This window comes from Astatotilapia calliptera, chromosome 10, assembly GCF_964374335.1.
Source record: "Astatotilapia calliptera chromosome 10, fAstCal68.1, whole genome shotgun sequence".
Classification (NCBI taxonomy): domain Eukaryota; kingdom Metazoa; phylum Chordata; class Actinopteri; order Cichliformes; family Cichlidae; genus Astatotilapia; species Astatotilapia calliptera.
In genome coordinates, this window is record NC_137431.1 from 2,457,074 (window position 1) to 2,474,893 (window position 17,820).

The 17,820-nt window shown below is 44.7% G+C and overlaps 1 protein-coding gene across 2 annotated transcripts; it reads right to left on the reverse strand.

Annotated features, from left to right (window-relative positions):
- Window positions 1-915: 915 nt before the first annotated feature.
- prdm15 (PR domain containing 15) lies at window positions 916-16,518 on the reverse strand. 2 transcript variants are annotated; one of them, XM_026182498.2, is made up of 24 exons: window positions 16,313-16,514; window positions 15,711-15,750; window positions 15,519-15,612; window positions 14,554-14,707; window positions 14,311-14,463; window positions 14,104-14,212; window positions 13,932-14,015; window positions 13,464-13,673; window positions 11,504-11,713; window positions 11,312-11,406; window positions 11,143-11,230; window positions 10,898-11,065; window positions 9,403-9,497; window positions 9,187-9,318; window positions 8,485-8,625; window positions 8,221-8,384; window positions 7,785-7,864; window positions 7,329-7,448; window positions 7,089-7,220; window positions 6,615-6,698; window positions 5,087-5,262; window positions 4,910-4,990; window positions 3,167-3,388; window positions 916-1,968 (listed from the first exon to the last, which is right to left on the reverse strand). In XM_026182498.2, the coding sequence occupies exons 2-24, from the start codon at window positions 15,739-15,741 to the stop codon at window positions 1,432-1,434; spliced, it is 3,360 nt and encodes a 1,119-aa protein (XP_026038283.2). In that variant the 5' UTR covers window positions 15,742-15,750; window positions 16,313-16,514; the 3' UTR covers window positions 916-1,431. The 2 variants fall into 2 exon arrangements, with proteins under 2 accessions (XP_026038283.2, XP_080163087.1); XM_080306961.1 differs by lacking the exon at window positions 916-1,968 and adding an exon at window positions 2,805-3,080 and having other exon boundaries at window positions 16,313-16,518.
- Window positions 16,519-17,820: the final 1,302 nt, after the last annotated feature.

The window sequence follows — 17,820 nt, forward strand, 5'->3', positions numbered from 1 at the left end:
CAAATATAATGATGGTGATGAACGTCACAGGTTAACTTTGTAGTTGTGCGTTCTGACTCTCTCAGTGACGTCATCGACTGAAGCTGCTCTGCTGGTGAAAAAACGTCACTTTGAAACTTTTACAGGTGAAGCATTTTTTTTACAAAGTTTTGAAGTTATTATAGTGACAGAAAGAGGCCACGAGATGGCGCCATTTTTCACGTAGTGGATACCGTCTGTGGCTGTTTGGTTTCTGTTCACAACCCTCCACGAGTGTTTTGCATAAAGTATTCCTCAGGCTCATGATTTCTGTTTCCTCTCTGGCTGAATTATATTATATTAAATTAAATTAAGGAAACTAGAGCGAGTCTTTCATCAGTAATTAGTTATTTTAAACACTTTACTACCTAAAGTGCATTTTTGGTGCTTTACATGTTTGCTGAACTGCTTCATGGGCGAAAAACCTTCTCATTCGTTCAAATAAAATCTATACTTCCTGGATTGCCAAGTTTGAAAATAAAAGCATTCAACAGAGTGTCAAAATGTGTTGTGTAAGTGTAGAAACACTGAACAAAAATATAAATGCAACACTTTTGCTCCCATTTTTCATGAGCTGAAACATTTTCTACATGCACAAAACAACCATTACTCTCAAATCTGTCTAAATCTCTGTCAGTGAGCACTTCTCCTTTGCATCCCACCTCACTAGTGTGGCATATTAAGGTGCTGATTAGACAGCATGACTGTTGCACAGGTGTGCCTTAGACTGCCCACAATAAATGGGCCTACAGGAGGGTGAGCCCATATGGCTTTTTCAGGCTGCACTTGGCCAGGCCACATGGGCAAAGGCCCAGCCATCAGGCGCTCTCTGCAGCTGCAGTCACAACTGACAACATACAAAAAGGACGACCTGATGAATTTTCTTTAAAAATATCATTTTTAAAAATGGCTGCCAATATTTATTTCAGACAGGTTGACAATAATTAGTTTACAGCATTCGAAAATCATGTTCAGCACTCAGCTGCTTTAGGGAATACACCAAATACCATGTGTTATTATAATGTGGTCAACGTATTTTCACTTTGTCACAAAGTTCATCTGCTTTTCATGTTGGTGCATTTCCACATCTCATTGTTCAAGCAGCAGGTTTATCTCGAAAACATGCATTTCCCCCCCAAGGCTGATAAGGCGTTAGAATATTCAACAGTTGCTTTGGTTTCAGACGTCAGTGATTGTGGCTAAATGCACATTTTTTCCTCATTTTCTCAAAAACAGATTCACTAACTGACAATTTGTTTTCCGTTTTACTATTAAAAAATATGACAATACCATTTGCTTCCATTGGGCTGGAGAGGCATCTGGGTGACAGTGATCACTTTGTACAGTTTGTTAAAAATCTACTCTACTATGTAACAGTATCTGTGTGAGGTGACCTGCACCCCTAGTGTCTGCTCAGTAGCTGAACATCTGTTGCGCAGAACTGCTTTGCTGCTGAGGGGTGGCTGGCTGGCTCTGGCTGGGCCGGCCTGGATCTGAGCCCTGGCTCTGGGCCTCCTGACTCTCCCCCTGTGCACCCTCCACCACTGGAGTGACCTGGCTGCCCTCAGCTGCAGGTACAGGCCTCCACGCCAGAGTCGGGGCCTCTAGCTGGTGGCCCATGGGGTTGACCAGAGTGGCGAGGTTGATGAAATGGGCGACGGACTGGGGTGTCCCGCTTCCAGCAGGACCTACAGTCTCTGGGATGAGTTCTGCAGACCGGTTGTGCAGCATAGCGGAGCCACTGACTGTGTCAAAGGTGACCGTGAGGATGGAGTTGTCCAGTGTGAGGGGCCGGTCGCTGGCTGTCAGGTGGCCCACGGCGACAGGCTGCAGGCTGGTAAACTGGGCAGGGGCGTGGCTGGTGATGGGCGTGACTGTGATGTTGGTCAGTCCCACTGAACTGTTGGGGGAGGAGGCTGATGGAGCACTGGGGTCGGTCAGAACCACCACCTGAAACGGCAACAATGGAATCAATTGCAACTCGATGATGAAAGCAGCTCATCTGCCGCTAAAGCACAACACTGTTGTTATAATCTAAGTTTGTGAGGAACAGCAGCTGGCTGAGGCCGTGAGTCAAGCTCAGCCAGCGAGCTGAATGAACTGAATTTTATTGCATTCACATAGCACCAAATGACAACAACGGTCACTTCAAGGTGATTTATATTGTACAGACTTTACAATAATGCAGAGAAAACCCCAACAATTAGACACCACCCAGTGATCAAGCACTTGGTGACAGCGGGAAGGAAAAACTCCCTTTTAACAGGAAGAAATGTGTTGTTGCTGCTGCTGCCGCTCTCCCGGTCTCTTGGCTTTCCATACTGCACGTGTTAGGAAAGTTCCAGAACAGAGGCCAAATATAAATTACTGCAGCTGGAATAACAGTCTGATATTGACTCAAGTGGCCCAGACAGAAATAATGTAGTAAACACATCTGAAAAATGGAAAATAAATAAATAAATAAAATTAGAAACTACGTCTTATTGCATATTTTTAAATCAAACTATTTAAGCATCATGCCAGTTTGTATAGTTATATTATTAAAATTGTTAAAGGTCTAATGTGTTTGAGCACATCTGTAATCACAAAGCCTTAGCTGTCAATTGTGGCTTCAAGCGTTGCACTGCATCTGTGTGATTTCATAACACTGTCTTAACAGCAGGAAAACAATTGTATATTATAAATGTAATCATTTTGTGGTTTGACTGTGTGTATTTTACACCTGCTTTACTCAACAGATCCACATTTTATCCTACGATTCCCAATGAAGTCATAACTACTAGGTCAACAATTACCAAAGTCGGCAATTTATTAGGTTATGTAACATTATAGCCCATTCAAAAAAAACCTTTATTAGACAACTGCCACATTTTTAGACAAATGCCACAGTTATTAAATGATGACTTCATATCAAATAATCAACAAAACAAGTGCAAATCCAGATTTATTCTGCCTTTCATCGGCAATGTCGAGCCAGCCGCTGTGGGTGACTTAAGGGCTCTTCAGGGAGAAAAACTTCAGTCTGTGTTTTCCTTTTTAATCAGGCCGCCTGCCTTTATCCACTTATCGTGGTGTTCGGGGGGAAAGAAATTGGACACGTTATTGTAGCAACAAAGCAGAATCTTCTGGGGGAAATGTGCACACGTACCTGCTGGATGCTCTGTACAGCAGAGCTCGTCTCAGTCTCATCACCGACAATGACGGCGTTGAATTCTGACATGGCTTCGTGCCTTGGCTCAGCAAAGTCAACGTATTCATCGGACTCGGAGAGCTCCGGCTCAGCTGAGCTTCTCTGCTTCTTCTTGGGGTGTCGGGAAGGTCGACTGGGCCGCTCCTGAGACATCCCGTCTTTTTCCATGGTCAGAGAGGGCTGCAGAAGGAAGTGAAACATCTTTAGTGTACAGAAAAATGCAGATTTTAAGGCAGCTGACACCACAGACATACTTAGACAATATGGTTTCTTGTTGTTTGTCAGTGTTTCCATAGCTACGCCTCCCTAAAACCACCTCGTTTGCCAATAAGGTCAAAGGTCAAGGTCAAATTTATTTATATAGCACATTTCAAACAGCCGATGCTGCACAAAGTGCTTAACAATATAAAAATGGCATTAAAAAGCAACAGTGTAATACAATAATAACAATAATGGAGGACTATAAATACCTTGGAGTACACATTGACAATAAACTGGACTGGGCTAAAAACACCACAGCACTTTACAGGAAGGGCCAGAGTCGTCTCTATTTTTTGAGGCGACTGAGGTCCTTCAACATCTGCCAGAAAATGCTGAGGATTTTCTATGAGTCTGTGGTGGCCAGTGCGATCCTCTATGCTGTTGCATGCTGGGGGAGCAGGCTGAGGGTCGCAGATGCCAACAGACTTAATAAACTGATCCGTAAGGCCAGCAATGTTGTGGGGATGGAGCTGGACTCCCTCAAGGTGGTGTCGGAGAGGCGGATGCTGTCCAAGATAAAGACAATGTTGGATAACACCTCCCACCCACTCCATGACATGTTGGTCAGTCACAGGAGCTCGTTCAGTGAGAGACTGAGATTACCGAAAAGCACCACTGAACGACACAGGAAATCATTCCTGCCTGTGGCCATCTCCCTGTACAACGCATCCACTTAACACACTGTTTGCTGCTACAGCTACACATGTTTCTTTTCCAAATATTTATTTATAAGTGACTTATGTATGTATGTATGTATATATATGTATATATTGTACTATTCTTAGTTAGCGTATTGTCTGTCTTGTCTTAATGTTGGTTTAAAATGGAGCACTGTAACAAAAAATAATTTCCCCCAGGGATCAATAAAGTATTCTGATTCTGATTCTGATTCTGATAAAACAATAATAGGACAATAAAAGAATTAAAACAATAACTAAAACTATTTAAAATAAGAGCAGAATGCCTGGGTCAGAGTGTGTTAAAAGCCAGGGCATAAAAATGTGTCTTTAGTAGTGATTTAAATTGCTCAAGTGTTTGTACAGATCTAATATTTAGGGGGAGACTTTTCCAAAGTCTGGGATCTGTCACAGAGACGGATCTATGACCACGAGATTGGAGACAAGTCCGTGGGATGGACAGCATCTATTCTGAGCTAGACCTCGTGGTTTTTCCTGGAGCATAAACAGAGAGGAGCTCAGACAGGTAAGAAGGCGCTCGGGCGTTAAGCGACTTAAAAGTTTAAATTGGATCCTGTAGGAGACAGGAAGTGTAAAGAAGCTAAAACTGGGGTTATACGCTCTCTCCGTTTGGTACCAGCTAGCAGGCGAGCAGCTGCATTTTGGACCATCTGAAGACGATGGGTGGAGGCCTGGTCGAGACCAAAATACAATGAATTGGATTTTGGTCTGTGGTGTCAGAAATCCGGAATTTTATTCTAACCTGCACAATGCTGATCGATGACTCATTCATTGACAAATTTTCCTGAAGATCATCAAACTCGTCGATTCTCACAGACACCACCTGTAGGCATATAGGAGAAGGACAGCATTTCAGGCCGAGTCTGCCTTTCGAGTGCTGTAATATGGGTCGTTTCCTCTCCGGTCTGACCCCACTCACCTCGGGATGTTTGCGTCGCAGGTGTCGGTTCATAGAAGCGCGAGTGGACACCTTTGTCCCGCAGAGGTGACACGACTGGGCCTCTACCTTTTCGTGGGTCAGGTGGACGTGCTTCTGCAGCATGTACTCGGTCAGATATTTCTTATCGCATGTGGGACATGTCCACGTCTTACCCACTGCAGCAGCAGAGAAGGAGAGGTCAGCTCGACAGCATCAGCTAGTATGAAGCCCCAAATTAAACCCTATCATATTCAATGTTGTGTGTAATGCACTCCAAAGCATCTTTGCTTTGTGTTGTTGGATTTGTGTTCATACATATGAAAGATCACATGTGTGTTCTGACTTTGATAGGGATATATGTTGGTGTGTAGAACAGCAGAACTGGACCACAAAGCTCTGCAGAGGCTAGTGAGGACAGCACAGCGCATCACCAGGACTGAACTGGCAGCCATGCAGGATCTCTACAGACAGCGCTGCGTGAGGAAGATGCAGCGGCTCCTCTCCGATCCCAGCCACAGACTTTTCTCAGTCCTGCCGTCCGGCAGGCGGTTCAGGAGCATCCAGACCCGCGCTAGCAGACGCAGAGACAGTTTCTACCCACAAGCCATCAGGCTTTCGAGCTGCTGCCGTTCTGCACACACCATTACACACTCACTACAACTACAGGACTCTACACACTGTCACTTCAACAAATGCCACTTAAATGCTCGTTGCACAAGTTTTGCACAACATGCAAATACCAACTTGTCTTAACTATTAAATATTTAGAGAATTTTTTTCTCTCTTTTATCATCATCATCAGTATTATTATTATTATTACTGCTATTTTCTGTTATTTTCTTCTTAATATAACTGCACACTTTCTACATGTTCATGTAAGGCTGAGGAGCACGAGCCAAAGAACTTCATTATGGGTAAATGTGGCTACACTGTTTCTCCGTACAAAACTTGAAACTACTGTTTAGTTAGCACCATGTAGCTAACATTATGCTAGTATTTGTTCCAGTCCAAAAATAGCAGGCGTTTACATGAAAGGATACAACATGCTTCTTAAATCATAAGGTCCTGGCAGCAGCTGCATGTCACGGGCTTTTTGGCGAGTTTACCTTTGGACCAAACTGATTTTAGCCTTTATGCTAACTTAAGTCAACCTTCTTATTTTTGGGATCAAACAAAAGTTCCTCTTTCCTCTATTCATCAACAACTAATAAGAGCTAACTTACATTTTCATACCACAACAGTTAACATTAACAGCTAAAATTATTTTTGGTAAAATCACTTTAAATTATGACTAAAAGAAGATATTACATTACTACATATGGCATTACATTTGAAGATTGTAAGTAATAAGTTGCTTTCTGTGTGACTTTATCAGCCTCTCACTTGCTTTGGTCCAGTCCTGTTTACAATGTTCTGATTTAAATGTAGCAGGAAAGTAGATTCAGATGAAAGAGTTTCATGTTCAGCTTGTAATAACCGAGTAATGCACAGCAGTCTGGTTTTATGACGCCACAGTGACATGAAATACCTGTGTGGATGAGCTTGTGAGTCTCTAGTGTGGTCCTCTCACTGAAAGTCTTTCCACACAACTCGCACATGAAGTCCTTTATACCTGCAAGCACGGTGACACAAAACAAGCACTGAGGGACAATGACGTGATTCTCTGTTAGGTGTGCTTGGTTTTTAGTGCTTTTTTTGCAGTATACATCCTTCATGTCTGTGACACACAAACACTTTTTCTTACTGCAATAGAGACAAGTGAGAACAATCAAGACAATTAGGGTAAAGACAGTGTGGGGGGGCTGCACAGACAAAAAGAATTACAGCGGCTGTGGGTGTGTGACTGAGCATTAGTGCAGGTGTGTGTTTGAACGTGTACATGGAAAAACAGAGTAACCAACCCATCATGCTTATGCTATATGTATGTGTGTGTCTGTGTGTGTTAGACTAAGGTAATGCATTAAAATGAGCTCTACGTGCACACGCACGCCTTCTCACTCACCTGTGTGTCTCTTGTAGTGTTTCAGCATGTTGACCTTTTGGGCGAACTTGCGCTTACACTCCTTACACTCGTACTCTTTGATGCCCTTGTGGAGCTTCATGTGGTGCCGCAGAGCATGTTTGGTCTTCATACCTGGGCAGGCAAACGTTGACACAGTCTCAGAATAATTCAACCACCACCAGTTCAAGTCTACTCGTTCAGTTTACACGGTGGGAAAAGAGCAATGAGGCGTGCGATGACCTTTCCCGCACTCGGCGCACAGGTACTCTCGGTTGTCGTCGTGCACCCTGAGATGCTCCTTCAGCATGTCCTTTCTTGCAAACGATTTGCCGCATTTGTCACAGCCGTGGCTCTTCACCCCTGGATGAGTGAACAAACATCTTTTTTTAATTGTGACGTTACCTTTGCACAGACTCACCCTGTGAGAGTATGAGCCAGCGTAGGAAGTACATTTACTGACGTGCTGCCCTTGATTACAACTTTCAGCTGCTTTGCTGAACAGAGGAACATTTTTATGCCATTATTTTATAAAAACACACATTTTAGCATTAAAAATGTGACTTCAATTAAAATCTTGTGGGATTAGCGTTTGGATGAAACATTTTGCTGATTACCAGTAGTGTTCATTTAAAAACCTTACGCTGGGTGGTAGGCGAATAAATTTGTTAAGCACTGACCACAGAATAAACACTTCACCTGTGTGGATGATCTTGTGCCTTTCCAGATTTCCAATGCTATTGAATATTCGCCCACAAATCTCACATGGATGGATGTACCTTTAGGAAAGAGCGAAACTATTTGAAAATGATTTCTGTACATTTTTCTGACTTCATAGTTATTTAGTACCTTTATTTTGAAAAATACACAGTTTGCACTAAAAATGACATCATTTCCTTTTAGGTGCAAGTCAGCAATTTCAGCTCTCACATGCATGGATGATTAGTAACTAGCACTCAATGGCTGCTGCACGCAAATGTTACTATCTTTCCTCCCGTGAACATATTTAAAGGAATCAGATGTATTCTTCTCCTCGCCAGATTTCAAAAGTACTTCTTTATACAATTATACATTTCTCTGCTGGCTCACAAGACTGTGACTAGCATTTGTACTTGCTTGCTTCCTACTGTCTTACTTCTGCACCGAAGGGTCGGGCAGCTGCTCTCGGTGGATGACCAGGTGAGCGTTGTAAGTGGCTTTGAGTGCAAAGCGTCGGTTACAGATCCCGCAGCCGTAGGCTTTCTCCTTGTGCTGCTCCATGATGTGCTTCAGGTACTCTTTTCCTTTTGCAAATGACAGCTGGAGACAAGAAGCAGGACGTGTGTTATTTGTGTGGGACACAGGGATACGTGGAGCTCCATGTGACTGCAGAGTTTCTCCGTGACAGACGATTGCTTACTTGGCATTTTTTGCAGTTATATTTATGGTGCTCTGGGTCATCTTCATCTTCATCCTCGTCTGTTTCGTCACTGTCGTCCGCTGAGATGCCGATCTTCTTGATGAAGCCTTCCCTTTCCTGCTCGTCCATTAAGGCTATGTCCTGAAATAAAAGGATGTCATTCAACCTGATGAACGCCAGGTATCTGGAGAGCACCTGAGCATTTCTGAGTTCATCTTTTCTTATCTGAGTAGCAGTGCTTCTGATTTTTTTTAAAAATATGTCCCCTTCTCTATAATTTAGAGAAATGGTGAGATTCTGACTGAGGACATGTAAATGTATAGAATATTCTGTCAGGTGTCTATAATACTGAATCAGAGATGGACCACATTTTGATACCTGATCTGAGTCAAAGTGGCATCCTTGTAAATCCTTGTGTGTGTGATTAAAGTGGAAACCAAGTACTCAAAGGCCCAAAGCCAAAAAAGCGTTCTGAATTTGTGCAGCTAAATGTGCAGCGGCGCTGTTAAACAAGTGGAACAGACTCTACATGCGTCATTGGTCCTGTGGAATAAGCAGTGGTGCAGCTTTCATCCTAGAAATTCATTTCATCCATAAATCCTGCATTTTTGTAATATACACAAACTCTTTGATCTTGTGATGAAACAGCAGCTTCTCTGTGAACGAACCCTTCAAAAGGTCTGATAATGTTGCAGGTTTCACCTTGAAGTGCACGTGAATGTGGTCTCGGAGGACGTCTACACGGAAGAACTTGCGACCGCAGATCTCACAGGTGTACTTTTTATCGCCGTGAGTCAACAGATGCTTGTTCATGTTACTCCTGCAGGAGAACACCTGTGCGCACACACAGAAACACACTGCAGTGAAGCAGGTGAACGATGAAGTGATGCCATGAGCCGACGCGTGCAGACGGCTTACCTTGCTGCAAATGGGACAGGGTGACGGCTCCTTCCTGTACTTGGTCCCTTCTTCTCCATTGGCCTCCAGCTCCTCTCTCTTCATGTGCTTTGGTCCTGTGCGTATGGATTTTAGGCTTAGTTTAGCGAAGAGCGTCAGGGCCAACAGAAGAAATCCATCTAAACGGTGCAAAAATGCACCAGGCTGCTCAGCTCTGACTTGGTTATCTGTGTGTTTGTGTGGGAGACGTGAAAGTCGAATCCTTCTCAGTTTTATGAAATCGTTTACACAGTGAGATTCAATATGATTACCACTAACAATGCCAGAGTAATGCAATCATATGAACGGCTTCAAATAACTGTTTTATATCATTTGTTGCTGCCTGGCTAAACTCACAAAACAACAAATCACTTAATATTTGCTACACAGTGATTAAATAGCTCTCATGGTATGGTTAAAAGTATTCTCTGAACTCAAACATTTGTAGAGCTCCTCCGCTCATTGCCTACCTAACCCCTACAGTAAAGCATGGCGGTGGCTGCATCGGGCTATGGGGATGTTTCTCAGCAACCGATCAAACCAGCTGGAGTCGAACACACAGAGGTCTCTGAAAACAACCTGCAGAGATCTGACCAATAGTTTTGCTTACACTGCACCAAGTCACAGTTGCCTCGAGACTCTTCCTATTTGCGAGGACCCAACAATAATACAGAGAAAACCCCAACAATCAAACGACCCCCTATGAGCAAGCAGGAAAAACTCCAGCAGAACACGGCTCAGGGGAGGGAGACGGGACAAAAGAGACACTGTGGAAGAGCCGGAGATTAAAAACGACTAATGATTAATGCCGAGTGTTGTGTAAGCACACACACACAGTGAAATGAGGTGAAGGAAGCCTAGGCTTATTGTGCCATAGCTAAGGAATAGCTCAGGGTCACATGACTATAAGCTTTATCAAACGGGAAAGTTTTAAGCCTAATCTTTAGAGCAGAGAGGGTGTCTGGTGTCCAAACTGGGAGCTGGTTCCACAGAAGAGGGGCCTGAAAGCTGAAGGCTCTGCCTCCCATTCTACTTTTAAATAATCAACGGTGTGAGAGTAAAGTGCTCTACTGGGGCGATATGGTACTATGAAGTCTATAAGATAAGATGGGGCCTGATTATTTAAGAAGCTATGATTGAGCAATATGGACACATGAACTTTGGAGTGTTTTGCAGAAAATCTCTCTGTTCTAAAAACCTTAAAGGTTCAGGCTTCCAGGAAACGTCTCCAGTTGCAGACTTGACTGCGAGACGTTTCCTGGAAATTCTCTTTGTCTTGCATAATCACAGTGACTGATAAGACCAGCGGCACGACTGCCTGGGAGGGAGTTTAACTATCCATACTCTGATTTATTTATTCCCGTAATGCTTTTCATCAACCATAAAAAGCACGAGAAGCATTTTGCTCTCATCATTCTAGTACTGTGAAAAAATAGCATTAATAATCAAACGCTGCTCTGTGTTCTCATGCACTCACCCAAACCGTGCCTCCTGTGGTGCTCCTGCATCACGTCTTTGCGGTAGAACATCTTGTTGCAGATTTCACAGGAGTAGAGCTTCTCGCCATGCTTCTTCTTGTGCTTGGAGAGGTTGCTGTTGGTGGAGAAGAACCGCGAGCAGATATCACACTGGAACGTCTTGTCGTCTGGAGAGAAGGAATGAAAAGAGGATGGTTAGAAATGTGATCAGAAACGAGGGGGAAAAGAAAAGAGGCAAACCTACCTGTCCGGCAGTTGTGGAACTTTAAGGCATTTTCCAGGCGAAAAGATTTCTCACAGGTGTTGCATTTGTACTTGTACTCTTGGTCAGGCTGTTGGGGGGATAAACACACGACGTCATTAACCGCTGGAGCGGCTGAAACCCTCGATCCGGCCGTTCGAAACGCACTTACCACGTTCTTGCTGTGCTTGTATGAGATGTGCTGCTTCAGGCTCTCCTTACGGCTGAACAACTTGTCACATTCATCGCACTTGAACAGCTTATCACCTGCCGACCACACATGAAGGGACCTTTTAGTAAACATACTCACTCCTCCTGAATTGAACTCTATCTGGAGATGACGCCATCACAGCCACAACTGTACCATGAGATCGAATGTGTCTGTTGAGGTTGCTGCTGTTCTGGAAGACCTTGTTGCAGCGGGGGCAAGCGTAGACCTTCTTGTGCTCTCTCGCTCTGTGCCTCTTCAGGACAGGCCCGCTGTCTGGAGTGCTCAGTGGGCTGCTGTTCTCTGCCGCTCTCGTTCCCCCCTCTGACGCTACAGGCTCCGAGCTCACCAGTGGGGGCTTCACATCTGCACACATCAGGAACCCAACGTCAAAGTCGACGGAGCGACCGTAGATGAGCTCGTGTTCCACACTTGATCGTTTTACGCCCTTATTGCAAAATTAATCATAGTCATTTTTCACCTCAGAACTCTACATGCGATGCTCTGTAATGACAAAGTGATGAAGTTTGTTTGAAATATAACATGTACATAAATATTCACAGCCTTTGCTCGATACCTTGGTAGCTTGGAAGCACCTTTGGCAGCAATTACAGCCTCAAGTCTTTTTGAGTATGATGCTACAAGCTAGCACACCTATTTTTGGGGTTTCCCACTCTTCTTTGCAGAATCTCTCAAGCTCCAGCAGTTTGGATTGGGAGTGTTGGTGCACAGCCATTTTCAGATCTTTCCAGAGACGTTCAGCCAGGTTCAACTCTGGGGTGTGACTGGGCCATTGAGGGAAATTTCTAAAGCCACTCCTCTGTTATCTTGGCTGTGTGTTTAGGGTCATTGTCCTGTTAGAACAGAGGTGGAGGAACTGCAGGCGTCGAGGGCCGGTGTCCTGCAGGTTTTAGATGTGTCTTTGATCCAACACAGCTGATTTAAATGGCTAAATGACCTCCTCAACATGTCATGAAGTTCACCAGACGCCTGGTAATGAACTAATGATTTGATTCTGGTGTGTTGACCTGCAGGTTTTAGATATCCCCACCCCTGTGTTAGAAGATGAACCTTCACCCTAGTCTGAGGTCCAGAGCGCTCTAGCAGGTTAACATCAACATCATGGCTCTGTGCATCGCTGCATTGACCTTTACCTCCACCCTGACTAGTCTCCCAGTTCGCTTCTGAACAACATCCCCCCAGCGTGATGCTGCTGCCACCATGCTTCACTGTAGGGATGAGATCATCCATGTGATGAGCCGTGCTTGGTTGTCACTTGGCATTCAAGCCAAAGAGTGTAATCTTTGTTTCATCAGACCAGAGAACTTAGTTTCTCATGGTCTGAGCGTCCTTGGGGTGCTTTTTGGAAAACTATAGGTGGGCTGTCATGTGACTCTTACTGAGGAGTTTCTGTCTGGCTTCTCGAAAAAGTAGAAAAGTACTTGACACACGTGAGATCCCTCTCTTTTCCCCTGGTGGTGATTTGCATACAGCGCAGGTTTTGCCACTTTGGAAAAATAATTGCATGAGGGGACAACATATGTTTTTTCCATTAAGTAAACCAGAGACCCGAAACATTCCTGGCTCGACGCGTTTAGTGGGCACACATCTTTGTTCAGATGGAATGTGATTGGTTGGTGACTTTGTGAGCTGGATGGATACAAGGAGCCTCGTCTGAGTTGACACTGGGCGATTCACCTCAGCACTGCAGGATCTTCATGCATTAACTGTCTTTGTGTCTTTTCTGTGTTCTGTGGTGCAGACGCGACTCTACGACACTTGTTGCTTTGTTCTTGGTCAACATTACTTGTTATCTGCTGTATTTCCAAACAGCGGACGATGATCCGCTTCAAAGAACAAGCTCTTCACCTCCTGCTGTGCTACACATTTGAATTTGATCCGTCTTAACGTAGTGACTATATCCAGAAACTTTGAGCTGTGTTGTGCAGGAAACAGGCGCTGACCGAGGGAGCACTCGATCTACTTTTGCTTTGTGTTTTAACTGGTGCAGCATGCATTCTAAATATCATGCGATCATCTTCATTTAACCGCTGCAAGCCAGAATATGTTTCACAAAGTTTTTTTTGCCCAAGCCTGACTCTCACTTTCTTCTCACCTCTGTTTTTGCTTGCTGCAGCTGCAGCACTGGGCCTGCGTCCTTTAGCCCTCCTCCCTCGGCTGTGCCCTCTCTTGGGGCTGGGCTGCGCTGCAGGGGAGATGCCCTCCTCCTCATCAGGACCAACCAGGCATTCCCCCTGGGGCAGGAGTTGCTCTGCTGGAAGCACCGTTACCGTCTTTACCTCGTTGAGGTGGCTCAGCATGTCGCCTGTGATCCACAGAAAAGGGGTAGATGAGTCAGCGTGTGCGATCATGACGCAGCGTTTTGTTCAGCTTAGAATCTTTTGAACGGGTGAACATGTGGCGTTCACTCATGCTGGACTTGCTGCCAAAACAAAAAGCTGCTGAAAAATTGATGCAGTTAAAAGAAAAAAAAAAGGATTATAATCACAAACTTAGCTAAAATATGGGAAAACATTTCAAAGACGTGTGAACTGGAGGTGGTGGGTGTTTTTAATGATCCTACCTGTGCTGCTGTCTTCAGCCGCTGGAGGCATGTGGGCTCCACTTTTCTCTGAGATCTCAGATTTAGCGGATGGAGCTGTCACATCTGATTGAAAAAGAGAAAAGCGAGAAGATGTAACTCTCACAGTTTCCATGGTACCCCAACACAGCATCTGTGCTGTAACCAAAGCTACCTGGTGGAGGCAGCGGTGGCTGAAGTGGGGGTTTCAGCATGGGCTTCTCCATCTTCTTGGCGTAGAACGCTCCATACCAGACTCTCAGCTCTGTTCCTGGCAGCACATCCTGGGAAACACAACAGCGGCAGGTATGCACGTGGATCAACAAATCAGTCTGCTTACAGAGGTGAAGGAGCCACGCAGGTTTCAGGTGGAGGAAGATACCTGGGAGGTGTTGAAGTACACTTCGTCATCCTGCTGGTAAGCCGTCAGATTCTGGTGCTTGTGGTCGCTGGCAGGTCGCACCAGCATCATCCAGTTGCAGTCCTCCTCACTGCTGGAGTCAAAACACACCACTACACCGTCCTTCTTGAAGATCTGCCCAACAACAGAGAGAGGATCAAGAAGGAAGTTAAAGTTAAAAACCACATGCACACGTACAGTTTAAAGCAGAGGGTTTAAGTGCACCTTCAGGGGGAACGCTCCTTCCTTCTCCAGGTGGGGAACCCTCTTTGCTTCAAAGGGCCCAAACCGAGTCCTCTTGACCAGCCGGTGCAGGACAAACACCCCCTCCTCTCCATTTCCCATCTCTCTGATCTCCAGGCTGTCCGGAAGAGACGACCTGATCCAAGGAAAGAGCAACATGGCATAAACTCCTGATTACTGTCTGTTCAGTATGTAAGCTAAAAGCATGATAAAAGCTCAAAGCGACAACCCTCACTCTTTAATCTCAACTCTGCATCATCACCAATCACGACCCCCAACCTGTTACTGCAGACTCCTCCCAGAAGTTTCTTCCTGTTAAAACAGGGACTCTTACTGCCGCTGTTGCTAAGTGCTTGATCACAGAGGATGATCTGGTTATTGTAGGGTCTTTACAATAACAAGGCCAGCCTCCTGCCTTCTTGTGATCCCTTAGTTTCAGCATCACTTGATTCAGTATGCTTACTTTGCTAAAATGCTGAAAAATGGTGTGTCCTCCCCTTTTGAGCAATTTTGTGCAATATTATAGACAGAAGCCCCAATGATGCAAAATATCAGAGAATGAGAAAGAGAGAAAACACAAACAAAAAAAGAAACTGCAGGCTGAGGCTCGAGGAAGGCAGCTGTATGCTTGTGAGAAGAAAGCATCGAGTGAGAAATCTATTATGTTTAAAGTTAAAAAGTTCCACATTTAGGATGAAGCTGCAAGTGGCAGAAACGCAACCACCCACAGTGGGATACTTGGACAATCTCTTTGCAAGGTCTAGAACAGCAATAAGGTGACACATGAATGGGGTTTGTAATTTCACAGGTCAGGATGACTGGACGTCAGTGCTAGCAGGGATCGATGTTTCTCCTTCTTTGGTTTTGCTCTGATTGAATCTTTAGAAAGAAACTTGAGTTCAAAGAATGGCCCAAACCCCCACCTGACACCTCCAGCTGTCACTCACCGAGCTCGGCTGAGGACGAAGGAGTCCTGGACAGTCACCACCGGCCCAAGTTCAGGACACTCAGAGTCATGGTACTGGCCACAGTCCTCGCACCCTGTCAGATACACATCACATCTGTCTTCATAGTGCTTTCTCACACACACACACACACACACACACATACGGGACAGTAAGGGCTGGAGTCATACTCACAGATGAACTCATCTGGCGTCTGTTCAGCCATTATGCCAACCTACAGAGAGGGAAAGTGTTTGCATGTTTACCAGAGAGCAGCAGCCTGGTCGCACTCAGTTTTACTGCACATTTACACGAAGGAAGTACTTTAACGAGTGTTTCAGGATGTAACTGAACTTCTGAGCCTGCTCATCGTTTAATGTGGGACCCTTCAGGTGTACGTGAATGCATCAGCCCTACCGGCTGTACACTAGTGCCTTATGGAAACATTAGCTGGTTTTTGTTCTACGCGAAACAGTTGACGCGTGTATTTGAACATATGCAGCCCGGGGAATAGACGGGATCCAGGATTTGAGTCGTTCCCAAACTCTAGCCGGGTTTTAACTCCGATCTGAGCGGCTGCTCTTTGCTAAAATGTAACAAAGAACAGTCGGCATGGCGGATGGACCGGAGACGCAAACCCCCAAACCGGAGTCAATGCTATTCAACGGCCGCCAGTGTGTGGTGGAGGCGTTTCGGGTAAACTCGGACCGAACCGGACGGATCAGCTGCACCTTTACTACCAAACTGCGTCTCCATTTGGTAGAAAGGCGGCGTGTATTGGTCGGGAAACACGTTACCTTTTCTGCAAAACCCCTTCATTTACCAAATCCTGACTCCGGGTTCCAATCCGCTCCAGAAACGGCGCAGGACCGGAAACGAGCAGCCCCGACTGCATTATGGGAAATGTAGGCGCAACACAATGGCGCTAACCTAGGACCTACTACCTCATACGTGTAACAGTTTTTAGTCTTATAGAAACTGCAGAAGTTAACAAAAATGTGCACAAAATACTAAAAGGCAGCATGTTAGCGTAAGCTGCTGCTTATAACTACTTTATCAAACTTCCGACAACGTTTGCTGTCACAACAACGTTTCGCTTTCTGTTTCAGTCCTAACAACACATTTAATGAAAATTATATTTCAGTGTCAAGAAGCTTTTTACAATGTTGTCTTTATACCAAAATGTCTTTCTATAAGCAAAGTGATGAAACACGTGGAGCAGTGCGAGTTACTAAACTGTACTAGTTAAATATTTGGAGTTTCTTTGATTAATATGGACTCTTTTTTTGAGATTAAGTAAGCCCACTTATTATATTTGTTATAACTTCACAGTTACTAAATTCTAATATGATAAACTATATAATAAAACTGTAACGTTGTCTCCTTATGTTAGCACTCAGAGTGGGCATGTCTGAAGGACTGTACTAACAGCTGACAGATCGCCTGTGTGGCCTGTCATAGTTGTTGCATGAAGTTGTGATAGTCTGGACATGTGCAGAGGACAGATAGTGAAGGTTGGACCATTGAGGCAATGAGTTGCCTTAATTGTTTGAGGTCTGACAACAACAGACATTTACTAGTTGTTCTAGGGGATTAGAAAAATATAGACATAAAAGGCACAATATACTCACCAGCCACTTTGCTACATCCAACTGCTTCATTCATTTATTAATGCAAAGATCCAGTCAGCCAATAACATGGCAGCAACTCAGTGTGTTGAGGCATGTACAGATGGCTAAGACGGTCTGTTGAAATTCAAACCAAACATCAGAAGGAGGAAGAAAGGTGATTAAAGGGATCTCCACAATTGTGGCTTTGTTGTTGGTGACAGACAGGCTGGTCCGAGTACTTCACAAACTGCTGATCCCACACGACCATCTCTACAGTTTACAGAGAAAAAGTCAGAAAAAGAGAAAATATCCAGTGATGTTTATTCTAGGTTAAAGCTGAATGGCCAGACTGGAAAACTGTAAATCAAATAACCACTTGTTTCAACCAGAAGAGCATCTCTGAATGCAAAACCCTGAGGCAGGTTGGCCACAGCAGCAGAAGACCACACGGGGTGCCGTGCTGTCAGCAAAGAACAGGAAACCAAGGGTACAATTTGCGCAGGCTCACAAAAACATAGCCTAGTCTCAATTTCTGCAACCACGTGTGGATGTGGAAGTTAGTATAAATAACACGGCAGCATGAATCCACTCCGTCTTGTATGGTTCAGGCAGCTGGTGGGGATGTAACGTTGTGTGGGATAGTTTGTTAACACTTTGGCATCGTTTAAATGCCCGAACCCATCTGGGCATTGTTG

What these genes read in the sequence shown, in the direction of transcription:
- prdm15 (XM_026182498.2), bottom strand. Translation starts at nt 15,741, where the DNA reads ATGGCTGAACAGACGCCAGATGAGTTCATCT. An exon ending in CCTGTCCCATTTGCAGCAAG is followed by an intron (nt 9,319 to 9,402) that starts GTAAGCCGTCTG and finishes GTGTGCGCACAG; the next exon opens with GTGTTCTCCTGCAGGAGTAA. An exon ending in GCACAAGATCATCCACACAG is followed by an intron (nt 7,449 to 7,784) that starts GTGAAGTGTTTA and finishes TCACTCATCCAG; the next exon opens with GGGTGAAGAGCCACGGCTGT.